This window comes from Phacochoerus africanus, chromosome 8, assembly GCF_016906955.1.
Source record: "Phacochoerus africanus isolate WHEZ1 chromosome 8, ROS_Pafr_v1, whole genome shotgun sequence".
NCBI lineage: Eukaryota > Metazoa > Chordata > Mammalia > Artiodactyla > Suidae > Phacochoerus > Phacochoerus africanus.
Genome location: NC_062551.1, coordinates 70,247,748 through 70,275,471, shown reverse-complemented (window position 1 = coordinate 70,275,471; position 27,724 = coordinate 70,247,748). Strand labels below are relative to the sequence as shown.

The 27,724-nt window shown below is 41.4% G+C and overlaps 1 protein-coding gene and 1 non-coding gene across 9 annotated transcripts in view; both read right to left on the bottom strand.

Moving 5' to 3' along the window:
• Nucleotides 1–27,724, bottom strand: part of KIF1B (kinesin family member 1B) — a 167,999-nt gene that overhangs the window by 43,997 nt on the left and 96,278 nt on the right. For 4 of the 8 annotated variants that reach the window (XM_047791712.1, XM_047791713.1, XM_047791714.1 and 1 more), the window contains 5 exons: nt 10,054–10,147; nt 8,456–8,604; nt 6,923–7,101; nt 5,391–5,528; nt 3,938–4,186 (listed from right to left, as the gene is read on the bottom strand). In XM_047791712.1, coding sequence (XP_047647668.1) covers nt 3,938–4,186; nt 5,391–5,528; nt 6,923–7,101; nt 8,456–8,604; nt 10,054–10,147 — 809 coding nt within the window. Of the gene's footprint in view, nt 1–3,937; nt 4,187–5,390; nt 5,529–6,922; nt 7,102–8,455; nt 8,605–10,053; nt 10,148–21,317; nt 26,410–27,724 lie in introns of those variants that run through there. The other 4 variants (XM_047791716.1, XM_047791717.1, XM_047791719.1 and 1 more) reach the window with 2 other exon arrangements.
• Nucleotides 6,592–6,694, bottom strand: LOC125134723 (U6 spliceosomal RNA). Its single transcript, XR_007136735.1, has one exon. It is a non-coding gene; the product is annotated as a U6 spliceosomal RNA (small nuclear RNA).

Genomic DNA, 27,724 nt, shown 5'->3' with positions numbered 1-27,724 from the left:
CCAAAAAAGAGGATAAAGCTATGCTGTGCAAAAATTTAAAAATGAAAAGCCTACGAAGGATTACAAACAGGACTCTCAAACATCAAATACTGCGAGAGAGTTTAAAGACTATGAATTTGGCATGAGGAACCAAATGGATACTTTCACTTCCAAAGTCAGCAGCACACACAGACCACTTCATATCTTATTGGCATTCCAGCCAGACGTGCCCACTTTCAATGCCAAGGACCTTAAAGAGCCACCGCACGTGCTCGTCCCATCTGCTGTCCTCCCTGAACTCTACTATCCACCTCATGCCTTTGCTTTCATGCCCTCAGCTCTTATTTCAAACACCACTCTCTCATGACAGGTTCCCCGCCCCCCCAGTGTTTTATGATCTCACTAACACACAATTCCATCACTGCTATGATTTACATTTATTTATGCGACTGTCGGAGTTTCCTTTGTGGCTCAGTGGTTAATGAACCCGACTAGGATCCATGAGGATGCAGGTTCGATCCCTGGCCTTGCTCAGTGGGTTAAGGATCCAGCGTTGCTGTGAGCTGTGGTGTAGGGTGCAGATGCGACTTGGATCCTGTGTTGCTGTGGCTGTGGTATAGGCTGGCAGCTACAGCTCTGATTCGACCTCTAGCCTGGGAACTTCCATGTGCCATGGGTGGGGCCCTAAAAAATAGCAAAAAAAAAAAAATAATAATAATAATAAAATAAAATAGTGACTTTTTGTCTCACCTACCAGACTGCAAACCCATGAGGGTAGGAACCATATCTGGTTTTGCTTCCCATCGTCTGTAGTGAGCCTGGCACATTTATTGAATAAACACACTCAATAAATATCTGGTGAGTGACTGAACATCTAGGTACATAAGTGAATAGGAAATGATTTGTCCTCTAATTTAAGTGGAAGATTTTCCAGGAAAAAAATGGGTTAAACCAGAGGTAGAGAAGCAAAGCCATTCAACCTTATATTAGGTTGATTTTTCAAAGCCATACTCATGGTGGATATTAACTATATAGAACATGTTTAGATTTTTAATTATATTTAAATTGTAAATTTATTCTTACACTTAAAAATAGCTATTCAAAAAAAAGAAGCCCTGTTTTTAATTAAAACAAAACGTTTGCAACAAGCTGAAGATGAGTTTTTCCTTTCTGTCTATGGCAATGGCTACTCCAAAAGTGGAAGAACAGCAAGTATTCCTGTAAACCTCCTTCTATAATTCAATGGCGGTGGTGTGGGCACCAGCACTGTGACTACACAATGCACAGTCACTAGAAGCTCCCTGTCCTACTATCAGAACACAGACTTTAGCCCCAAATCAATGCTTTGGGCTGTGACAATGTTCCCTTCTGAAATTCATTAAACTGGAATTTTGATAACCACTCTTCATCCTTGAGAGTCCTTGTACCTTGACCTAGCAGACTGAAGGAGAACAGGGATGAGAGAGGGGAAGATGTAGAGGATATATTAGCATAAAGTTCTGTGAAGTTACATAGAAAGGGAAACAAATTCTGTCAACATAAGGATAATAAAAATCAGCAGGATGATGAGTGTAGTTACAGAAAATGTCAGTTCAGGTACATAGGTCACAGAATAACCGGACACTTTTAACCCAGAAGACTAGCTTAAATACTGTACATTTCATCCCAAATTATGATGGATGATTTATAACATCCCAGCATGCCATAAGAGAACAGCTAAAGGGACAAGCTCTTTTAATTTTCATATAAAAAAAAAATCACCAGAGGCAGACAAGGCCATGAATCAAAATCTACAAATGGAATTTCACAAAAAAATGGACAATTTTGTAAGTGAATTGTATTTGCAATCATGTGTCAATACAAGTTATTCCTCTTAGAGAATGACTAGTACATAACTGGGTGATGTGGCTTTATTATAAATTGTTTGTAGATAAGAAATGCAGTCAAGGGTGAAAATAAAGAGCGATCCCTCCCTCTACTGATGGCTAGGATTTCACCTCCTCCCCTAATACTTTTCTTGCAGAGAAAAGTCAGTTTAAGATCCTGGGACCCAAAGAAAAGGAAGGGTCAATTCCTGAACCACAGCTCCACAAATATCTGAAAATCAAAATAGACTTGATTGCCTTATATCTACACTGAAATCTGATACAATTAAAATAAGAGAAAATAATACATGTATCTTAAGTTGGTCAATTTCCAAATTAAGTGCGATTCTGACTTAAGTTTCTCATACAACTGACTAAAAACACAAATGCCTCTGAACCCGGATATTCATTTTGGGGATGACAGAATCTGAGAGATGGGATCTCTAGGCTCTTTTTTTTTTTTTTTTTTTTCCTTTCCCCAACCTAACTCTTCATTTTAGACTTGAGAACCCAGCAGGCCTCGGTTTAAGCTGTTGGTCCTAAGTCGGGTCAGTGCTCTTCCCATCACACACACAGGACGAAGCTACCTATTCCTCGTGTGTGATGGTGTGGAACAAAAGTCAGAGCATTAGAAGCTGCACAACTGGCATGAGAACGAAACAGTTTAAGGACAGAAACTTGCTTTCAACTTCTAACCCTCTTGGAAGGTGGAAATGGCTGCAGGACACGCTGCTATAAAATAAGGAAAAGGACTATGGTCCCACCGTCTGTACAGAGAACCACCTTTCTCGATTTTAATATAAATCAGCTTCTCTGAAATTCTAAGCATTTATTCCTGGCAATATACTAGATAATATTCATGGCTGTATAATACCTTTATGTTTATTCATGAAAAAACTGGATGAATGTGCCTTTACCATTGTCAAACCCTGAGACTGTCTACTACCACAATGCACAGTCCTATCAAAAAGCTGTTCTTTTCTCCCTCTCCATGCAAATGCTCATCTTCTACTTTATTTATTTTGGTTCTCACCAGGTAACCAACACCACATTATGAGCTAAGTTTTAGAGGCTTTTGTCTCTGCTGAGTCCAGAGAGCTGCACTTTGAGTCTTAGATAACTCGTGCTTACCCTTTAACGTCAGTCACCCTGATGTAACTTCTCTTATTTTTAAAGGGTTCAACAACGTGCGGTTTTAATGCACCACTGAAATTAAATTTAATACCTTAAAACACAGACATACTTTTTGTTAATTCAGTGAGTGCTGCACTGTTGAATCTGTAATTTAAAATTACTTCAGCATGAAGACTGGATGTAGACAAAGACCCCAGTATTAGGAACATGTGCATGAGAGCTCTGCATCACTGACAGATGGGGCCAGAGACAATGCCTCAGTTTGGTCAACTAAACTTTACACAAAGCAGTTTCATGGAGCACTGGACAAATAGCCATTGTGGATGGTTTCAGCAGATAATTTTATTAGATTCATCATTATAATGCTTATAGGTAAAATCTTTGCGGAAGCCAAAGATCCATGAAACCAGCCAAAGAAAAGCATCCAGTTTAGTTGGACAAAGAGGACCCTTCACATTCCTGATTATTTTTTGGACCCAGAGACTAAGCAAGAAATGAACCTAATACTACTTCTGATTCCGCTTATGTCTTCTTGATTCCTGCTGATGCCACGAATCCTTCTGTCTAACCTTGGACCTGCTCTGCTCTCCGTCTCATGTTATCCCCCTATCCTGCTTCCCTCCTATTGTTGCACAGAGGAAACATCAGACCACAGCAACATTCTTCAGCTCCGTGACAGGTGACTCTTAGCTTTAATTACTTTCTCCTCTGGGGTTTCCTCCTTCAGAAAAAATGACTGGGTAGTTTAAGATAAGGGATCCTCCGTGGAGCGTCTTCACACCTTCCTGTATGCTGTACCGAGAGGGCCAACACCTCACAAGTGCTGCTCAGGGCCCTTGAGCCAGATGAGCGCATCATGACTTGAAGTGGCTAAGGCGAAATTGTCCACAATTTCACAAGGAGCCTCTATAGAGCAAGAGCTGGTCCCTTTTTGCCTTTCTCGCTTTAACCTCACCAACCTTCCCACTAAAATGAACCATGGGGATCGGTCGTAAAACGGGTCATGCCCGTCACTGAAGAGATCTGATCCCTCCTCCGTCCCTGCGTCAGAGCCGGTGTCATCCACGAATGCCTCATCATCAAAATCCTCCATCTCATCTTGCTGCTCGTCAGCCAGCTCAGTGATGTCGGAATCGGCCGTGGAAAAAGTGGGGGAGGGTGTGCGGTCGGCAAGGCGCTCATTCACACAGCCGTGGAAAATGGGGGAGCTAGACACCAGGTAAGACGCCGATTGACACAGCCAAGGAGAGAGGAATAGTTGGTTAAACAGGAAGCTATAGGTGCCAACAGGACAGAACCCACTGGGGAATCAAAACAATATAAGCAAGTGAAAAAGCAAAAGGATAAAACAAGCATAAATCATCTCATTCAGGTGAAAGGGAACAAGGACTGATCCTTAGAAGAAGAAAAGCAGAGGAAATACATAAGTAGAATATCCCACGTAAATAATGTGCAGTAAAACATGTATTTTCTCCAGTTCACACAAAAGATCAGCAGCCAGGTCTCAAAGGAGCCACTCAATATTGGGTGAAATAATAAGATTTAAATCTTTATCCCAATTCCCATGCCATCTCGGAGCAGAAAACAAAATGGATGGAATGTATATGGCAAAGTAGGAATAAGACTTGCTTGGGTAACAGGTATTTGGCCAATTCATCTCTTTAAAAACACTCTATTATCAGAGTAGAGTGGAAAAGACTTAACTTCATTTCTACAAAATGCTAAGACTTCAGCTCCTCCTTTTAACCCAGTTCCTTTGAAGCTGCCAGAAAGTTTTTACAATTAAAATACAATTCAAATTTTGAAATCATTAAGGTCAGAACTTGCATTTCCCTGCTTTTAAAATTCTAACCCTTTAAAAACTTAACTCAATATGAACTCACAGAGGCACTACTTGTTTTCATTAAATGTTGAAAGTAAAGTTTACACAAAAGAGGCTCTGGTGGACTACCAAGCGGTGCAGTTAATTCATTCTTGGCAAAGACTTAAGTGAGATGAACTGCTTTAAAAAATAAAGCAAGGACATATCAGGCCATAGAGATGTTTCAGTCTGATAAGCTCTATGTCACATGGTGATTTTAAACTATGCAGGATACAGACACTGACTTCCTTTTTCTTTTAAATCTATCTTGGTCGACTATAAGACATCACGTAAATGAGCTGAGAGGCAGGGAAGACTGTCAGTTACTTTGATTGAAAGTCTGAGACTTAAAACAAATGTGCATGTTGGGTAAAACTGAAGGGAAATGTACCAAATTACACAGTGGCTGTGTATGAGCAGATAAGACTATAAATGGGGCTTTTTAATACTCTTTTTCTTTTAACTTTCCATGATATCTGCTGAGGTACTAAACAATTACAATAAAACCATTCGTTACTTAAAAAGAAGATATCAATAAAATCATCACATACCTTCCTACGAGCTTGAACCAATGGAACCGATCATAAAATGGATCACTGCCAGTCATGGTGGTTTCACCTTCCTCTTGGGCGCTGGAGGCCATCTCCCCTGCCCTGTCATACATTTCTCGCATCAAATCCAGCCTTTGCCTGTACAGTAAACATAAAGTGTACTGGGTTGACACCACAAGGTCACATCAAAATTCCATGCTGGTGGAATACTACTCATTTATAAAGAGAATGAAGTAAAGCCATGCCAGCAAGATGGATGCAACTAGAAACTCTCATACTAAGTAAGCCAGAAAGGGAAAGACAAATACCATATGATATCATTTATACGTGGAATCTAAAACAGGACACAAATGTACTTATCTACAAAAAGAAACAGACTCACAGACATGGAGAACAGACTCGTGGTTGCCAAGGGGGAGGTCAGGTTAGGAGGGATTGACTGGGAGTTTGGGATTAGCAGGTGCAAACAATTATATATAGAATAGATAAACAAGTTCCTATTGTATAGCACAGGGAACTATATTCAATGGTTCTATTATGTAATAAACCATTACAGAAGAGAATATGAAAAATAATATTTATGTATTACTGAATCAATTTGCTGTATAGGAGAAATGAACACAACTTTGTAAATCAATTATACTTCAATAAAACAAATTTTTTTTTAAATTTCATTTTGGAAGTATCTTCCACGAAAGATTTTGAAAAAGCTGCTCCCACCACTTACTGATATTAAGAAAGAATGAAAGGCGTTCTCTGGTGGCCTGGTGGTTAAGGATTCAGCATTGTCACTGCTGTGGTACAGGGTGGATTCCTGGCCTGGGAACTTCTGCAAGACCCCTAAAAGAAGGCCAAAGCACAAAAACCAAAACACTCAGTATCTAAAGTGTCTGAGTCTAGAGACGAGCCACCAAACGTAAAGAATAGGAGTTCCTGTTGTGGCTCAGTGGATTGGGGACCCCATGTTGTCTCCGGGAGGATGTGTGTTCGATCCCTGGCCTTGCTCAGTGGGTTAAGGATCTGGCTGCAAACTGCTGAGTAGGTTGCAGATCTGACTCAGATCCTGAGTTGCTGTGGCTGTGGCGTAGGCGGGCAGCTGCAGCTCTGATTTGACCCCTAGCCTGGAAACTTCAATATGTTATGGTATGGCCCTAAAAAAAGCAAAAAAAAGGTAAGAGGGTCTATGGAGGATTAATTAATTAATTAAAATTTTTTCTCCACAAATTTGCATGTCATCCTTGCACAGGAGCCGTGCTAATCTTCTCTGCATCTTTCCAATTTCAATATACATGCTGCCAAAGCAAGAATGAAGGAGGATAAATTCAAATCATGTTGACAAATGACAAAGGTGTTTCTGAGTGGGCTTCATTCACTGGAAGAAGACACAAGGACAGTATGTATCACGGGCCAGCAACAATATTCAGAAGCACAGAAAAGGAAGCAGCAGTGATATCACAGCGAGAAAGCCCACCTGAGCAACCACTACCAATTCCTAAATACAACAACTGGCTTTGTGTATAATGTTTTCATACTTAAGTTTCTCCAAAGACCAATAATGTGTTGCTCCATTCTTCAGATCCTGGACTTCTACAGCCACCACTGTACGAGGGAAAGGTCTGTCTTCATGAGTTTTTTCCATCTCAGTGGGAAGTAACTCAGGAGGCAAAGGGGAGTACAAGGTATCAGTCAGCAGAACAAACTGAAACTGCACCTAAATGGAAAGAAGAAACCATTGACAAATGGCATTTGTGTCTTTAACAAGCAAGCTTTCGGCAAAACGATCATGCCCAATGGGAAAGAGGTCACACAGGAGTCTGTGCTCAACACCTTGTGATAGACTGAAAGAAATGGCCACTGGACACGTGCATCATTAAGCTATTTACAGGCTCTATTTTCCTAGCCTGGCCCAGTGTTTCTGCACAAACTAAAATCTCGACAAATATATTTTGGATGACTGAACAAAGACTTTCACAGAGACCAAAAGGTGGGCCCAGGAGTGCATCCTACTGAGAGACTAATGAGAGAGGCTGGAGACACGCTAAAATTTTCCATTTTCCACTCAGAGGATTACAACTATTACTCCTAGACGCGTTTACTAGGTAAGCTAGGTAAGTGCTTTGCGTTCGTCATGTCATTTATCTCTTGATACCACCCCATGTTTTTACCAACTATTAATGAAAGGCTAGGCCCAGCTGTAAGAGAAAGACATAGGCCCTGCCAGCATTTAGCCTATTTGAAGAGGGGAAGAGTTAATAACTAACTATGAAATGAGACAAGGTTGTGAATGAAGAAGACATCTTACCCCCATTTTACAGAACGACATTACAGCCCCGGGAGAAGGTAATGATTTTCCCAAAGTCAGGCGGCCTGTGCTCTCACCTACATTGCGTATCGCCCTCCCCCCGGCCCTCCGTGACTGTAGCAGTCAGGAGACTGGGAAGCAGGGCGACATACAAAAGAACGAATCTGGGGAAAGTCATCACCGAGGCTGGGCACCACTTCACGCACATCCACCCTCTCATTCGCCACAAGAGCCCCGGGTGGCAGGCCTGCTGCCAAGCCCACTTTGGAGATGAGGGGATGGAGGCACGGGCTGTTAGGGTCAAACGACTCCGAGAACTGGGACTGGAACCTGGCTGTCTAGGTGCAGAGTGTATGTGCTTGTCCATTAAGCAAAACTTCCTCTCAGACCCTGGAAGAGGAGAGGGCACACAGGACTCAGAGGTGCAAACTTAATGGTAGAAACTAGAAGAAAATGGAGAGTTTTAGGAACTCGACAGAAGTCTTTTTCTACTAATACATTTCTCTAGCTCTTGTCAGGAGTACAACCTCCTCATTTGTAAAGTAAACAGAAAACAGGTTATTTTAAAAACTTCATTTAACATATGTTTAATTAGTACTACTCTGTTCCAGGCACATATATTAAATGGAGGCACATATAAACCTACTTCATAGCAAAAAGCTGCTGAATTCATCCAAGGGAAAGGTTAGCTCAAGGTGAGGACCAGGAAGCCCCTCAGGCCCAGCTCTGGCTCCGAGGGTGCACGTTCCCACACCCTCCATACCTTCTTCTTCAACTCCACACTGATGGCATTGGCCTCCTTCAGGTAAACAGCATTGCCCCAGAGTAAGTCCCTTAATGAGGTAAACTGGTGAGACTTCCATTTCCGGAAGGCCCACTGGGCCAGCTCAAATTCATGTTGTGTCCAAGGAACTGAAACAGCAAACAAAGGGTATTTATTTAATGATGACCTCATGGCTCTGCAGAGATTACATCCTTCCTCTACCTCACCTCTTCTACCAAGTTAAGGGGATTTCCAGTTCTTCTCCATTTTTTTTCAAGATACATCTCTAATATGCGGCTTATAATAATTAAAAAAAATCTTGGTATGTTGTACAACTCCAGATATATCTATTTTTCTTTCTAGTACAGGGAAAAGAAGGTCATACTTCACTTAGATGTCTAAAAATAAAGAATTTACTATATAAACTAAGAAGAGTTCCTTCAAAGTTAATTTGAAGGCTTGAGATTACTAACAGGTTACGTGGAGAAATAATGCATAGTGAACGTTCGTACTTCATGGTAAGGAAATAACTAACAATTAAAGCCCTAATTCTTTTTTTTTTCCCTCTTTTTGTCTTTTCTAGGGCCGCACCCTTTGCATATGGAGGTTCCCAGGCTAGGGGTCTAATTGGAGCTGTAGCCATTGGCCTACACCAGAGCCACAGCAATGCCAGATCCGAGCCATGTCTGCAATCTGCACCACAGCTCATGGCAACGCCAGATCCTTAACCCACTGAGCAAGATCAGGGATTGAACCCACAACCTCATGGTTCCTAGTCAGATTCGTTAACCACTGTGCCTGACAGGAACTCCCTAAAGCCCTAATTCAACTAAGAAATTCTGTAAAACTTCAAACAGGTCTCCATAACCAAGCAGTGTGATCTGCAATCTGCCAGAAATAGTTTAATGTACACTGATATATTTCAAAGCCCTCACTGAGAAATCCCTGACATAAACCATAAACCAGCAAATAAAGCGAAGTATATATATATATATATATATATATTTTTTTTTTTTTGGTTACACCCACAGCAGGCAGACATTCCTGGGGCCAGGGATCGAACCTGTACCACAGCGGTAACCAGAGCCACAGCAGTGACAATGCCTGATCCTTAACCTGCTGAGCCACCAGGGAGCTCTAAGACAGAGTATCTTAACAAAGATTAAGCCCTGTTATTTATTTGCAACATAAAAATGAACTTCACATCTCAACACAACAATGGGAGGAAAAGGTATGTATACATGTATGTGTAACTTGGTCCCCATGCTGTACAGAGGAAAAAAAAATGAACTTCATAGGTATCATAATATGAGATAATTTATGCAAATTGCCCAAGAAATTTCTATGAAGATAGTGCTCAGAAAGCTTGTGTTCTAAAGGACACTATTATCCCCACCCCCACCTCACTGAAAACAGCCTGGACTCTCAGCACTGAGCATCTTTTAAATTATCTTTAAACTGGCTCAGTAAAGTGTTCATAAATGGTAGGACTGATCAAGTATGATCAAATCCAGCTTTGGTCACAAGATAAAAAAGATTCATTTGACAATACAGATCTAAAATATATACAGAGGAAAGTTTCAGTCTCTAGGTTTCACCTTCTTCCTCCTCTTCTTCCTCTTCAGTTGTTTCTGCAGCCAAGGATCGGGTTTCCACCTGCTTCTGCAAGGCCTGCAATTTACTCTCATAGTCCTGAACGAAAAGAAAGGAGATAACATGTAGGAGAGAGACAAGAAAGAGGGAAGGAAAACAAATGAAAGGAATATTGGGCAAAGGAGAGAAAGCGAAACACAAAGAAAACAGCAGACAGAGGCAGGAAACAACAACAAAAAGAAAGACATACAGAGACATGCTTCGAAAAAAACCAAAAAGCAGGCAAGATAGTCTGTAATGGGTAAATACTTTAAAAAATCTTTGTGTTCTAAGGAATTTAAATGCAGAGTCTCTTTCTTTTTTTCTTTTTCTTTTTTTTAGGGCCACACCTGCAGCATATGAACTTCTCAGGCTAGGGGTCGAATCAAAAGCTACAGCTGCCAGCCTATGCCACAGTCACAGGAATGCCAGATCCGAGTCTCGTCTGTGGCCTACACAACACAGCCTACGGCAATGCTGGATCCTTAACCCACTGATCGAGGCCAGTGATAGATCTCGCATCCTTAAGGATTAGCAGGATGAGTTATTGCTGAGCCACAACGGGAACTCCCTAGTCTCTTTCTATTCCCTGAGACTCAGGAGTTATTTGGGATTGTGGTACAGAGGGGATTTTGAAGGGGAAAAAAACCGCATGTATCCCTGAAATGTTAACATACATTAAATAGTATCTTTACACATCCAAGAATTTCAGAGAAAAGCAACACTAGAAAAGGTTAAATTCACCATTATCGCCAACAATTCTAATTATCTATTTCGATGGAAGAACAATTAAGACTCATGACTCTGAAGCTCCCTATGGATGAAATATTACTATCTTTACAGGTGGAGGATGAAGTTAGCCTTCAGGTAATAAAGTGCTCTTAGAATTGAAATAACTTATATATTGCATTTAGTCATTCAATAAAGAAACTTTATTTTAAAATATGCTAATATATGGGAGTTCCTGTGGTGGCTCAGCAGTAACAAACCTGACTAGTGTCCATGAGGATGCAGGTTTGATCCCTGGCCTCGCTCAGTGGGTTAGGCATGTGGTGTTGTTGACAGCTGCGGTGTAGGTTGCAGATGTGGCTTGGATCTGGTGTGGCTGTGGTGTAGGCCAGCAACTACAGGTCCAATTTGACCCCTAGCCTAGGAACTTCCATATGCCACGGGTGAGGCCATAAAAGAGAAAAAAAATATATATATATACATATACACTATTATAATACAAAATGTATTATTATAATATAAATCATATTTATCCTTCCTTTTCCATCTACTCCATGCAGTCTCAATGAAGGTGATATCACTTCTAGGAGAACAACAACAACAACAACAAAAAGTCCTTGGGGGATAAAAAAATAAAATTTATTCTTTTTATACATAAAGCACAAATATACAAACAATATGTAAACCAGTATACTGTATATCCGAGGTACTAAAATTTCCAGGTAGGGAGAGATTAAGGGAAAAAAAAATATCCAAAAAAGTTTCCTTGAGGTGTCAATGAAAAAAAGCTTGCATTTTTTGAAAATAAAATAAGTTAAGAAAAGAAACTTTCTTTCTTTCTTTTCCGGCTGAGCCCATGACACATGGAAGTTCCCAGGCAGGGGTCCAATCAGAGCTGCATCCGACCTACAGCTCATGGCAACACTAGATCCTCAACCCACTGAGCAGAGCTAGGGATGGAAACTGCATCCTCATGAATACTAGTGGGGTTCATTACTGCTGAGCCACAAGGGGAACTCCAAGAAAAGAGTTTCACATAATAAAATACCAAATCACAGCATAAGGATAGCATTTCAAAATATATTATTGGGTTTCCTGTTTCTCTGGGAGGCTGTCAGGAGACGGAGGGTTTAGGTATGGCCATATCCTGTTTTCAAACAGAGCTCTCCAAGTCACAAATTGAATATTCCATGCATTACAGAGGACCACTGAAAACTAGCAAACCATTACAAAAAGCACTCCCGATAGCAATAAGAAGGATGCAATATTCTCCAGGCTCCAGTCATTTATCATTTCGTCTCACAAAGTAAGCTTTCTTAATGGAACTGGCTGTGACTAGTGAAACAGCTTTTTAAAGATACCTAGACGCAGTTTTTAGGAGACTACATACAGTGGGGAAAAAAGAAAAAGAAAAATGAAAAAAATAAAATAAAATAAAAAATAAAAAAATAAAAAGCTAGCAGGTAAAAGACACAGATTTTGCTCCTGACACCTGCCCTAACTATTGGTAAAATTCTGAAAACATTAATCCTTTCCACACCTCATTTTTGTCATGTTTAGAATGAAGATTTTGGTATCTGAAATGCTTACAAAGCAGGACTGCAGGAAGGAGCAAATGATGAACTGTTTAAAAAATACACGTGGAGGTCCTCTTAAATAGTAACACACTGTCAAAACGATAGGCAGTGTTTTAAAATCTATTTTTTTAAGTATACCCAGCTCCCAATCTTGGTTTCTAAATGCCATTTTCTACCAAAAGGAACCAGGGCTCCCTGGGAAAATTCCAGATTTGGAGCAAGGAAAATACAAGGTTACCCCAGAATATCATGTGCCAGAAAGCACAGAGTATTCAAAAACTGAGGGGACCATTTCAAAAGGACAAAGACTCCACTGGCCAACAAGTAATAATAACAGGAGAAGAACACATAGAACACTGAGTAAAATAGAATCTATGAGTCCAGTGATACTGAAAGAAGGCGAGAAAACAGGGAAGCTCTTCTTCACCAAAGCAAACAAACAAACAAAACAAAAAAGGCAGTGAATAAATGCAGAGGGAATGACAGTTAGAAAATAACTACATTGCAGCGCCAGAACTGTAGTAACCCAATCAGGTAAGGATCGTTAATAAAAGCTAAAATAATTGAGTGAAAGGTAGATGAAAAACAATATTCACACAATCTCAAGTGCTTACTAACAGGAGAACCAGTTGGGAAACGTCACCTTAAAGAAACTTATTAAAGGTTAACCTTACTGCTACTAGGACAAATCGACACTTTATATCCACCGATGTAAAGAAAGGGGAGTACACGATACAGGGCCACACCAGCAGCATGTGGAAGTTCCCAGGCTAGGGCTGAACTGGAGATACAGCCATAGCCACAGCCACAGCCGATGAGTCGAGTCTGCAACTTATACGTAGTTCTTGGTAACACGGGATCCTGAACCCACTGAGTGAGGCCAGGGATCGAACCCACATCCTCACGGATACTAGTGGGGTTTGTTTCCACTGAGCCACAAAGGGCTCAGTGCTATAAAGCCCTTTATAGCATTCTTAACAAAAAATAATTAATTTTTCATTTTGGCCTCCTCATGGCACATGGAGTTCTCAGGCCAGGAATCAGATCCGAGTTGAGACCTATGCTGCAGTTACAGCAACAAACGGATTCTTTAACTCACTGTGCCAGGCCAGGGATCGAACCTATGTCCTTGGTGCTACAGAGATGCCGATGATCCCTTTGCACCACAGGGGGAACTCCCTAACTTTAATCTTGAGGAAATAATCAGACACGTTAGAATATGGCCTAGACTCTTCAAAAACACCAGAGTAACCAAAGATAAAGGAAACATCAGAACCAAATGCAATAAATAAACCTTGACTGGATCTTGGATTAAAAGACACACATACACTGCTAACATGTACATATTTTAGACAATTAGAGAAATCTGAAATTGGACTGCATATTACATGATATTGAATCAGTATTAAGTTTTTGGATGGGGTGATGGTATTAAGAGATATCTTTAATTTTAGGAGATACACATCTTTAGGGATAAACTGACAGGATATAAACTTACTTTCAAATGCCTCAGAAAAAATATATAAACATGGGTATACAAAGGCTAATGGTAGTATTTTTTCCAAAATGAGAGGTTGGGGTGAGTTCCTGCCGTGGCTCAGCAGTAACGAACCTGACTCATAACCATGAGGAGGAGGACTCAATCCCTGGCCTTGCTCAGTGGGTCAGGGATCTGGCGTTGCCCTGAGCTGTGGTGTAGGTAGCAGCCTCGGCTTGGATACCACATTGCTGTGGCTGTAGTGTAGGCTGGCAGCTGCAGCTCCGATTCAACCCCTAGCCTGGGAACTTCCATATGCCACAGGTACGGCTCTAACAAAAAAAAAAGTTTTTTTGGGGGGGTCCTCTAAAAAAACCTATGTATTACATAGGATTCTTTCAGCAAAAAGAGAAAGTGTTGGCTCACCTAAAAAGCATAGGTGCAAAAAAGGTTAATATTTTATCTTGAGAATTCTTTTTTTCATTTGTTTCCCCAATTTTTAATTCTAGTAATATAATTACAACATAAAATGTACCATCTTAACCATTTTTTTCAGAGGTTTTTTGGATTTTATTTTATTTTTAAAATTAACATTTTATTATCATTGATTTACAATGTCTGTCAATTTCTGCTGAATATCTTAACCATTTTGAAGTTCAGTGGTATGAAAAACATTCACAATGCTGTGCCCCACCACTTTCCATTCTTCAGAACTCACTCTGTAAAACTGAAATGCTTTGTCCATCAAACAGTAACTCCCCTAACCCCAGCTCTTGCCAAATCTCCCTGCAATCACCTTTCTACCTTCTGTCTATGCTTCTGACTACTCTACACAGCTCTTTAAAATGGAATCATACAGTTGTGGTCTTTTTGTGACTGGCTTTTTTTTTTTCTTTCTTTTTTTGAGGATTTCCTCAAGAACAGGCTTATAAAGCTGGTCAAAATACCAATGAAAACTATAATCCTTAGTTTCTGACAGTTATGGTATGAAGGTGACTTTCCGTAAAGACTGTGGCTGTGTTTTAGCAGCAGTAAAGTTGACATAAAAAGGTGTCCCATAATGCTATACACCTAAAATTTAAACCACATTCTTATCAGGGAAAATTTCTATTAGCAGTTGGTAGTCCAAATATCCAAATATCAACACAATTGTTGGACTGGCCTCCTCTTCCCCAAACCAGGCTACATATGAGCTTCCAACAAGGACACTTTGTATGTTACCAGAAAAACGCTAAGCCCTGGATTTCCCTACAACAAATGGATAAAGAGATTAAGATACTACTGTTCTGTTGATTTCATGGTGAAAACTGGGATAATTATGGGAAACACATTAAAAAACATTGACCTTTTGTGTTTATAAAAAGTCCCAACTAATTCAGTATATAGCGCTCCATATTTATAAAGGCACTGCATTGGCTGTTTCCGCTTCTAGAATGTTCTCTCCCACCTGACCATCCTTGTGTTTTAAGCTTACTTTGTGCTATGAATATGAACTGTGAAAATGCTACTACTGTTATCCTCATGTTCAAAAAGGAAAAAAAAAAAAAAAAAAAGCATATACCTTTCCAAAGATCAGAAATAACCACTGGTAGAAACAAGATTTGCACTCAGGCAATTAGACACAAGGGCATGCTTTTTTTTTTTTTTTAAACCACTATCCATCCATTCATTAAATGAGAAACTTTTTCATTCATTTCTACTATGTGCCAGATGCTAGGAATACAATGGTCTATAAAACCAAAGTCTCACTGGTGAGGGAGCCATGATAAAACAGGAGAAAGACACAGTACACACTACGATTTCAGCAGAGAGAGGTACTATGAAGAAAGATCAAGAAAGGTAGTGATCGGGGCTGAGAGGAGAGAGGAGCAGAGGAAGACTTTTAGATGAGAGGGTCAGGGAAGGTCTCTCTGTAGAGATAATATTTAATCAGAGATCTAAGCAAGCATGCAGAGATCTTTGGTGGAGGTTGGTTGTTCCAGGCAAATACAGCTCACAGCAGGTACACAGGTTCTGGGATGGAAAGGAGCTTGGTGTGTTTAAAGAAAAGCAAGGAAACCTGTGTGGGTAGACCAGAGGAGGGAGACAGGTTGGAGATGAAGTTTAGGAGTCAGATAGGAACTGGTTTATTGATGGCTTTATAGTCCATGGGAAGGACTGTGAATTTTACTCCAAGGGCAGCCATTGGGAAGTTTAGAGCTGGCAAGTACTCTGGGCTCTGTATATGTTTTTATTTTATTTTTTTTATTTATTAATTTTTTTTTTTGCCTTTTCCAGGGCCGCTCCTATGGCACATGGAGGTTCCCAGGCTAGGGGTCTAATCGGACCTGTAGCCCTGGCCTACGCCACAGCCATAGCGACACAGGATCCAAGCCACATCTGCGACCTACACCACAGCTCACGGCCACGCCGGATCCCTAACACACTGAGCAAGGCCAGGGATCGAACCCGCAACCTCATAGTTCCTAGTCGGATTCGTTAAACACTGTGCCACGATGGGAACTCCCTCTGTATATGTTTTTAAAACACCACTTTCCATGGAGAGTAGCCTGGGGGCTTGGAAGCAAGGCCAGCAGTCATGAAGCTTCGCAGCAGTTTCGAGGGAGATGACAGTGGCCTGGTCCAGGGTATCAGCAACAAAGGTGATGAAAAGAGAGAGGCACTGGGATGTTTACAGGCAGAAGAAATATGACCTAAAGACATGATCTTGGGGTATGAGAAAAAGGGAAACTGAGGATCACTCTTGGATTTTTGGCCTGAGTTAGTTATTCTGGTATAGTTTATTTACTTATTGTTTATGGCCCCACCTGTGGCATATGGAAGTTCCCAGGTCAAGGACTGAATCTGAGCTGTGCTGCAACCAGATCCTTGAACCCACTGTACACTGGGCCTGGGATAGAACCTGCACCTCCACAGAGACCAGAGCCACTGCAGTGGGATTCTTAACCCACCATACCACAGCGGGAACTCCTGGTTTAGACAGTTTATGTGTGAGATGTTGGTTCGCTATCTGGATGCCAGGTCAGAGTTTTGTGTCTGCGTCTAGAGGCCCAGGCTGGTGAGAGTACATCTGAGAGTCAGCAGAGCCAGAGGCAGGCAGTGGTCTGCAGACAGACTGGACGTAGATCCTCAGCAGCTGTGTAGCGATGGGAATGTCTGTAAAACGGGATTAACAGTATCTACTTCACAGAAGAGGGGTACTGTGAGGATTCAGTGAGCTAATAAAATGCTTCTTGGTCCAAGTACAGCTAACCCTTGAACACCATAGGGGTTAAAGGTACCGACCCTCCATGCAGTCAAAAACCTGCATGTTAACTTTACAGTTGGCCCTCGGTGTGGGAGGTTACACATCCACAGAGTCAACCAAGCTCGGATTGTGTAGTGCTGCCAGGCGTGTTCATTTTAAAAAAAGTCATGTGTGGAGTTCCCGTCGTGGCGCAGTGGTTAACGAATCCGACTAGGAACCATGAGGTTGCGGGTTCGGTCCCTGCCCTTGCTCAGTGGGTTAACGATCCGGCGTCGCCGTGAGCTGTGGTGTAGGTTGCAGACATGGCTCGGATCCTGCGTTGCTGTGGCTGTGGCGTAAGGCCGGTGGCTACAGCTCCGATTCGACCCCTAGCCTGGGAACCTCCATATGCCACGGAAGCGGCCCAAAGAAATAGCAAAAAGACAAAAAAAAAAAAAAAGTCATGTGTAAGTGCAGCCATGCAGTTCAAAGCCACACAAGGTGTTGACTTCCCCTTCATCTGTGTGAACATGGAAGGTAAGGCTGCATAAATGCATGAGGGCACCTGGGGGATGAAGAGAGACAAAGCGCCAATGTCTGTGGCCACAGATCAGAAAAGAGCAGCTGGGGAGGTCAGAGGAAAATCACAAGGTAAGAGAACAAAATATTCCAAGAAGTAAAGAACAAGAACCTGTGTCAAAGGCTAAACAGATCTAGTAAGAGGAAGACTGAGACACGCCCTGGCTTTGCCACGCGGAGACTTCTGCTGGCCCTGTGGTTTCAGTGGTGAGGTGGGGATAACAGTCTGAACAGAGTGAGTTCAAGTTAGAGTGGGGAGAGGAAACAAGAACAAGGAAGTAGACAAGGAGGGAAGCACAGAAAACTCTCTTGGGAGTATTTCTAGAAGAAGGAACGGAGAGTGGACTGGCAGGTCACGGGGAAGCCAGGGAAATGAAGACATGCTTGTGTGCTGAGAGGAATAATGCAGGAGGAGAAGACGGTGTTGTGCACGGGCAGAGGGGAGAGGAGCAGGGCTGCATGACGGGTGCACGCAGCCTGGAAGGGGAAGGAAAGGAAAGCTTTCTTCTGATTGCTTCTCTTTCTCAAAATGAAAATCATCAGTGGAGAGCAAGGGAAGTCCACCTTTCATTCCAAGGCTCCTGGCTGCAAACTTTCAGAGCCCCTATGTTTTTCCCTCACAGCATTTGTCACCGGTGTGCTGGGTAACCAGTGGTGGGGCTGTCTAATGACTGTCTCTTCCACAACTCTGGGAACTGTCACTCACCGCTCAATCTCCAGCATCTGGCACTTATCTGTCTCCTAGATCAGACACACAGTCATGTACTGATCTTCCAGCTAACAGTTCTCGAAAGTGACCACCTTTTAGAGCAGAGGTTGGCAAATCTGCAGGACAAATCTAGCCAAAAGCCTGTCTTATTAAATCCAGTAGTTCTGTCGAAACCCAGCCATGTGCATCCCTTTGCATACTGTCTATGGCTGCTTTTCTGCTACAACAGTGGAGCTGAGTAGTTTCTTTTTCTTTCTTTTTTTAGCCACACCCACAGCATGCAGAAGTTCCTGGGCTAGGGGTTGAACCGGAGCCGCAGTAGCAACCCGAGCCACAGCAGTGACAATGCCAGGCCATCAGTGAACTCCCAGAGCTGAGTAGTTTTGACAGAGGACTGAGGCCCACGAAGCCTGAAATATTTACCATCTGGCACTTTACAGAAAAAGTTTGCCAATCCCTGTTCTAGACAGTGGTTCTCAAAGGTAGATGCTGATCCAGCAGCATCAGCCCCACTGGGGAACTTATCAGAAAGACCCCTACCACAGACCTCCCGAATCAGAAACCGTGGGGGTGGGCCTAGCACTCCATGTTCTCAGCCCCTCAGGCGATTCGGAGGCATATGAGGGTAGAGAACCACTCTTCTGGGTGATGTGTACAGATGAACAGTGAAGAAACTAAGAATTCTAGATGACTTGACCTCATGGAAGGACCAAATAAGCGCAGATTATCATTGTTAGACAGGGAGTGTCCTGGGGCAGGCAAAGGGGCGTGTGAGCACCCCCCCCCCCATCTGGAAGAGGAGATAAGCATAAGGAAAAAGGATTCCAGTCTTGAGGAAATGCAAAAGCCTAGGGAAGGGAACAAACTTGGCAAGTTCAAAGGAAAAAAGTCCAAAGTACAAAAGTCCAAAGCGCTCGCAGTGAGAGAATGCAAAGCGATGACATCAGAGAGGCCAAGAAGAAGCCAAAACTTGGAAAAAGCCTTGGAGGCTACAATAAGAGGTTCAAATTTTAAAGTGCAATAGAAACCCACTGGATGCACTAACGCTATCTGATTTTTGCTTTCAAAAGATGATGCTGGCTGGTATGTAGACAATGGAGCACAGGGGTCAAGAACAGACATGAAGAGAGAGGTTAGGAGGCTACGGTGGTACTCCAGGTGAGAGATGAGGCAGTCACCACCAGGACATCTCTGAGGAGGTGGCATCAGAGGTAAAATCAATGTCACAATTCTGGGTTTTCTGGTTAGGCTGTTTTTGACATTAGAGGCTTGGCTCCTTCTGCTAATACTGCCTTCCTCTTTTAATGGCAGATTATAATTAGCAAGCAATAGCCGGAAGGGAGATGTCCATCTCCCAGTTCTTGTCAACACCTTAATTTACTCACCACCAGCAGCACTGTGTGGACATGGTCTCAGACCTATGCTTCCAAGGGTCCCACAGCACCTATTCTGAGACCTGCACAGCTCCTATTTTCTCCCCATCCTTCAGTCCTGTCCTGGTCTCATTTCCCTTACTTTCCAAACATGATCCAAACAAGAACCTTCGTTGCCTGTGGGTTATATACACATGGCTTACATACAAACTGATCAGTTGATTCTACCCCCAAATAATCTATCAGAGTTATTCCCTCTCTCTTTTCTCCCTGTCTCAGTTTGGGAAGCATCGTTTCTCACTTACTTCTCATAGCAATTTCCCAAGCGGAGCACTGGGCTCTGAATTTGCCTCCTTCTAATCCATCCTCCAACCCAAACTTTGGCCATTTCTAAGAGGTGAATCTAATAACACAATCTCCTTGTATAATAATATGGTAGCTTTCCATCACACTCAAGATAAAACCTCCACTCCTCAGCATGCCATGATCTGGCCCTTGTCCCCATGGTCCCCTCATCTCTTAGTGCTCCCCGACACACAGCTGGTGTTCTGACCACCCCCAAGTTACTCGTGGCAACCTGGACCGGACCCCCGCTCCCCTCCAGCATCCTTCACTTGGATCAATCTGCAGGTGTACTTTGGGACTCCGCCCTTGGCTTAAGCCCTCCTCTTTCAAACCCTTTTCCCACTCTGTCCACTCTCACTCTATGCACACAACTATCACTGTACATTATTAGAGGGCACTGCTATCGTCTATGTTGTTCTAGAAATGGTCAGGTCTTGGCAACTTTTCCACCAGTTTCTCCAATGACAGAGAAAAACAAAGTACCTGAAGAGAAAGGATATGAAGCAAACCAACCCAAACCAACCTCAAGTTCCAAATTTTCTATTAAAAACTCACAGTGGGAAAAAAAACACTCATGTAGATTTTGTATTCTATTTCATTATGTACGATTATGTTGTTTTTCATCATAAAAAATGTCGTGTCCAAATGTTCAATATGACTGATGGTCCACTCCAGAAAAATCTTCTGCTTTGTCCTGTCTCACTCTAGCTTATCACCAATACTCCGGGTGGGGAAAGGCATTAAAGGAAAAAAGAAAAGCTCAACGGAGTTACTCAAAGCTTTTTAGAAATCTCATTTCTATTCATTCAAAGGGAAGTGTATCATTTCATTTAAAGAAAACTTCAGATCGAAATTACATAATAAAAAAACCAGAAAATACACCTTAAGGTAAACTCAAATCAGAAAGGGATATTCGATAAACCCATTTATCTTACACTAGAAGAGTTTTTATTTAAGTAAAATGCAGCATAAAATAGAGGTTAAAGACGTCATTTAAGATAGAATTCTGATAAATAGAAAAGGGTAAATAACAAAAAGCAAACGCTCCACACAAGTCAAGTTCACGTAGAAGTTTTTTCAAAGAAAATTTGGTTTGTAACAATCTTCAGATAAAAAAAGCAATAAATAAAATTCATGACCAGGTTTAATTAGCATCACTCTGTTCCACTTTCCCCTCCTCCCACATCAGAGAGAAATCACACTCTTAAAAGAAAATTTCAGTTTTTATTGAATGAGGACTTTATTTTTTAACATTACAAACTATCTCTCCCTTTATGAAAAGGTAGATCTTACACTGAAAGACAATCTTCAAGCATTTTTTTAAAAAAGAAACTGGTGGAGAAATCCATAGTTCATTAACAAGAAGATTCACAACTTCTTTTTACAGTAATGATGGGAGGAAACCAATACACTTCACAACCTAGAGTGGTTCAAACTAATTATCTAGAACAGATGTTTCAATCTCAGGAAGATGACATAAAGTGGACAATTATGAAAACCGTTCATAATACAGAGTCTGGCTCTAACAGCACAGAACAAATGCTTGCTGCGCACTGTGCCTAAAAAGCCATCTTCATTACGGTATGCCAGGACACAGGAGCTTCCCCTGCTCCCAGCCTTCCGTATGAGTCATTAAGGCAAATCTACAAAGGACCGGTAAGGCACAGAGGTTTAGCAGTTGACCAGAGGAAACCGACTAAATTCCTGTGGTCTGAGAGCCTTTACTGCAGACATTGGTGTGGCAAACTGTGTTTTGTTCTATCCTATTTAGTCTTTTTTTTTTTTCCCCAGCATCAACTTGCACCTAAAGCACAAGAGGTCACTTCAAGTCACTTCAATGGAATAAAAATTTCCCATTCATTGCATTACCAGTGAAAAGAGAAACAATCTGAAGTGTCAGAAAGAATCAGAAGCAAAAACAAAGGAAAAGCCCTTTGGTTTAGACTTACTAGATAAACAGACTGTCTTTAACTCTCTAAGGTATACCATGGTGGATGCTTCAGTTTGTAAAACTGTACCAATTAATTAGGACTCCACTCCATTACTGTGAGATCATTATATAATTTCAATAGCACAAACTTAAAATTTCACCATGATAATAGCTAGGAATACTTCAATAATACAATAATGGCTTAAAGGTGACCGTTTTCCTTTGATCTTGTAGTATTTAAGCTTAGGGGCAGATACTGTCAAATTAAAAAAGCAAAGCAATATAGGCTATACCAACCATGAAAGCATGGTACTCGCTATTTCTTTTGAGCTTTTGGGGCCACACACGAAGCACATGGAGGTTCTCAGGCTAGGGATCTAATTGGAGCTGTTGCCACCGGCCTATGCCTGAGCCACAGCAATGACAGATCTGAGCCGAGTCTTTGATCTACACCACAGCTCACGGCAACACCAGATCCTTAACCCACTGAGCGAGGCCAGGGATCAAATGCACAACCTCATGGTTCCTAGTCGGATTCGTTTCTACCGTGCCATGACGGGAACTCCTCGTTATTTCTTTAATGAGAATCAATGAAGTAATTTCATTCATACAGTTATTTTCTAAGACAAGCATCCGCTCTGAAATGCATGAGGGGACATGTATGGCAATCAATCAAACCTTGGTTCATTTCTTTCTGGTCACCTGAACCTAAGGGCTATTTTAGATAACTAAACATTTCAGCAGTCTGAGGGTGCCTGGATTAGCAGATGAAGCACAAACATAAACTAATTCTTTGGAATATAAGTGTGGGTACAGTGCTTACCACGGCCCACATCTATGAACGAAAATGCTGTATTCCTTTTCATTCTACAGCATCTCCTGATCACCAGCAGAAACTCACTCCCATTGTTCATTGTGAAAGGGAGGTATCTGCCCATAATGCAGGTAAAAGGCTACCATAAAAATGAAAATAGATAGGCCTAGCCCACGTTATGTCAAGGTGGGGAAATGAGAGCCCTCTTCTGCTACAGAGGTGAAAACTGAATTATTATTATTAGTAGTAGTATCAGAATAAATGAATTTTTTGTAAGAAAAGAGTTAACACGACTAAAGAATAAAGGACAAATAGAGTTTACATAAGATGCATTGAAGTGACTGATCTGAAGTAGCCTACCCAGCGTATTCAAACTACATGGTATAGGAAATTGTCATCTCAATTAAGTCAACTCAATACAAACATCATTCTGGCAATCCATTCCAGACATCACCCATGTCTAATCTGCCATAAAACCTCAGCTGAAGACGAGGACTACACTAGCTATGAAAGCAAAAACAGCCCCTGAAGTTAACTGGAAGCAACTTTCTGTGCATTATGGAAGCATTCTCTTAGAAGCAAAGAAAACACCTATGATTAAAAATAGTTCTAATAAAGCATAGTGCCCACACACAAAGAAAAAAACCAACATATAATCATAATCTTTAAGGCTTCCTTGAATGTTAACTGCTATTTTGGCTGTAACTTTTCACACCATCTGGAAGACGTGTTTGATGGATGTCTTAGTGTGACTTAGGAATCTTCAAAAATGTATGTCAGGCAATCTCACAGACATCTCTGGCTCTTCACACCGCCTCTTAAAAGAGTTTCCAACAAGTTCAAGCGATAAGGAAGGATGTAGAAAACTATTTTTTTCTTTCCATTGAAATGCATCTTTTTTTAGTGGATTGTCCAGTGAGGCAAATCGAGACCACAACACAGTACAATGAGGTATTGATACAGTAAATGTTCATCAGGACTTTTCTTTCCTTGCTTGAGTATCTGTGAGCATTACTACTGTTGACCAAAGAATAGAATGTTATCCAGCATTTCCTTTATTCTAAGCCAGACCAAAGTTTACTCATTTCATTACTTCATCTACTGAAAATAAGCAGCACACATACAAATGCTGTAGCCGTCTCCCCGTGTCCCACCTTTTCCCTCTCTCCACCAAGTTAACTCTCCCTATAAACTTAGATATACTGCTCAAAGCATCATAGAAGTATTTTGCTGGTATTTCTGTTGGCATGATTTTGGTGAATAGTTCAGTGACTCTCTGAATGTTTGTGTGAGAAATGATATGTTAAACTTCAAAATGCAAACCACGAACAGAAACCCAGACTGGTGCCAATTTAAAGATTTCAGTATTATGACAAAATTCACACATATACTGATGCATTTAAAAAAAAAAAACCCTCCTGAATGAATCAGTTCTATGTAAAATATAGAAGAGTAAAAGGATATGCAAGTTCCACAGAAGATGTGAAGCTGTGTACTATAAAATAGGTCCAAAGACGTTTAGTTCTGGCTTACGAAAATTCCGATTATATTTAAAGAAAGAAATAGACATAGATAAGAAATCCAAAGCTGTGTCCACAGAGTTCCATGTTGTTATTTTTCAACTAATGTCTTACATTCACGGGGAAATAATAGACATTTATTTCTACATATCAAATTCCCCTTCTGAATCTCTGCATAAACCAAGAGGCAGGTCTTTCTGGATATCAAATCAAATTACAGGCATTATAAAAACATAACTTACACCAAAACAAGACCAGTCTGGGTAAGTAAGTATATTTCCCACCAAGAAAGGAGGGAAGTTTCAGAAAAAATAAGGGAGGTCTCAGTGTTTCGTCCAAAATTCCAGAAACTGCCCACTTATGGTATACAAATAAAAGGGAGGTGTTGAAACGTTTACCAGTGTTTTAAGTTTTAACAATATTAAAATCAGTTAGTATTTCTAGGAACGCAACATTAAAATCATAACGTAAATACTAGAAACTCAAGGCTAAAACCAACCCAAATCACGAGCTACCATCTCCTGTTTCCTCCACCAAGATTCAAGTTTGTCCAGTAATTTATACTGTGGTTTCTCGACCAGTTTTGAGATTGGGTGCTGAGAACTGTCGCCTCATTCTTGGAGGGGTCACGAACTGACTACATTGGTTGGGTTTGTCAGTCTGCTTCTGACAGGGACTGGCTGCACCACCCTCTACCTGACCTTCAGTGTTATAATTACAGTAAGACTGACGATGCTGATGAATGTGGCGTTTTGCCTGGAAAGTCTGCAGGTCAGGAGTGGGGTGAACGCTGTGGGAGGTTAGTGATTCTGAGGAAGCAGACGCCTGGCAGCGTGTACTTTTCGGCTGGCCATTATTGAGAGAATTGCTTCTCCAGCGTAACTGAGGTGGTTGTTGTGGGTTATTAATATGCTGCTTGCTAACTTGAATGTGGTCTTGATTTCGGGTGCCCTGAGAGCCCCACGGTGGTGGGGGATCCTTAGAAGCTGCTCTACTCCCCTTTTCTTGGCTCTCATCTTTATTTCCTTTCCTTCCATCTTCATCTTTTGGAATTCTAAGCTCTATAACCTCATCTTCTGTTATGATGATATGTGTCCCGGGACTCCAAGAGTTTCTGTGTTTAGGGTTGCTCTTAAAGGGGAACCGAGGCTTCCGGTTCTCAGGAGGGATGAATCTATGAGGTACATTCTGCCGACGAAGCTGCTTTGTTATCTCCTGCTGCTGCAGGTTCTTGAACCGAATTTGTTCTTGTCTCATCCAACGCAGACGTCCACGTCGAAACGCTGGATCCCCATTCATCAGCTGGGAAACACGCTCTTCTTTGCCAAGTTCTCCACTGTCTCTTTTACTTGCATCATTCTCAGACTTGCTACTGGCACCAGCACCAACAGGTTCCTTTGCTTTGTGGTTTCCCTGGGCCTTCTGTTCCTGAGATCCAATCAGTGGTAAGACTTTCTCCATTTTGAGCATTTTATTTCTTAAGACTTTTATCTCCTCGTCTTTCATGTTATTTTGCTTTTTGACTTCTTGCAAAATATCCTCCAGCTTGTCGATATGAACCTTGAGGTCATCTACATCAGTGCCACCTTTATTACTGGCCATCATGTCTTCAATCTTCTCATCCCCTACACCAACAGTGTCCCAGACATCCCTGGCCACTGCCCTCCAGGAGTCCCGCTCATTGGGATCTTTCTTCCCGTACATGGCACAAAGCTCTTTCATCTTCACAATGGCCAAGGCTTCAATCTCCTGCCGACTGTGCCTGAAGTCATTGAGAGCGACCTCATAGCATATCTCTTTTACGGCCTGAATCTTAAGATCTGAGATGGTGACCCACTTGGAATCTTTACTCAGGCGCCTTCTTTGGGGGATCTGATACATTTTAATTGGTTCTCGTTTCTTTCCACTGCTAGGGAGGCCACATTTTTTAACAATGGTTTGCAACTTGCTGGGAGGTAGCTTTTCTCTCAGAGAAGTAATCAGTTTCCAGCTCTCTTCACAGGACCTCTTGTCAGAATCGTCCCCGCTATCAGAATCCGCGTCCTTTGGAAAAACAAAATCAAAAAAATGGCCCCCAAATAACCAAAATTAAAATGTAAAAAAGGAAAATCAAACTGAAGAAAAAACAAGCAAAAAAGCCCTAACCAAATTAAAAAAAAAAAACTTAAAAAAACAAAAAACCCCAAAAAACAAATAAAACCCCCTAAATGACGTGCACATCTATTAAGACATATGCTTATATAGATTATTATTAATATAAAGATTGGCCTTTCAAAAAAAATAACATTAATCCAAATTCCCACTTTCTGGCTTAAGTGATGAAATCTGCTCTTAGGATTGAAACAGTGAGAAACTGTAAGGTCACATGAAGTAGTAACAAAAGGTATGAAACAACAACTCCACTATCTCAAGAAGGGTAACACCTATGCCCCATACATGCTAACACCCATGCAGCCACTTCCCCACATTTGCCTTGGTTATTGCTGTTGCTTCTTCCAGAAACTCTCTCCCCCATGAGTGAGCACAGATGCCATACAAGATGTGACGAGCAGGCGGATTAACAGAGGTTAGTAATGCTGTAGGATGCCACGTTTTTTTAGGTTTACTAAAAAGAGCAGCCCTAGAAAAAAGTTAGATGAGAAAGTAGAAAAAGAAGCAGTCAAAGAGGGATTACATTAAAAATGCTAACTCTCTATTAGCAGAACATGAGAGAGAGGGTCCTATCAACCAAATTGTTTTCTTTTTTCATTGAAGAGGGCTTTGAAACTATTCTCTCCATGAGCATATATTGAATTTGCTGTTTACTTGTTTCATGCCAAATTGATCAATTTCATTCGTACAATTAAAATTTGCTATCCAGAGAACAAAGGAAGCATCAAAAAGAATCTTTATAGTGATTCTGCTATTTTGTTTTCCACACATTTAACCCAACAAATACCTCATCCAAAATTCTAGGAAACAAATCTCCAGAAGACAAATTAAGACATTAACAATATATATATTGCTTTTTAGGGCCGAAGCCATGGCATATTGGCAATTCCCAGGCTACGGGTCGAATCGGAGCTACGGTTGCCAGCCTACACCACAGCCACAGCAACACCAGATCCAAGCTGTGTCTGCGACCTACACTGCAACTCATGGCAACGAGGGATCCTTAACCCACTGAGTGGGGCTAGGGATCGAACCCACATCCTCATGGATACTAGTTGGGTTTGTCACCACTGAGCCATAATGGGAACTCGCCCCAAATATTTTAATAAATACAACTTAGAAATGTGTTATATAAAAATCCGTGATATTTCTAGCTATTTGAGGACATATCTGAGGATTATTACTTTAAGTTGACAATGATTACTAT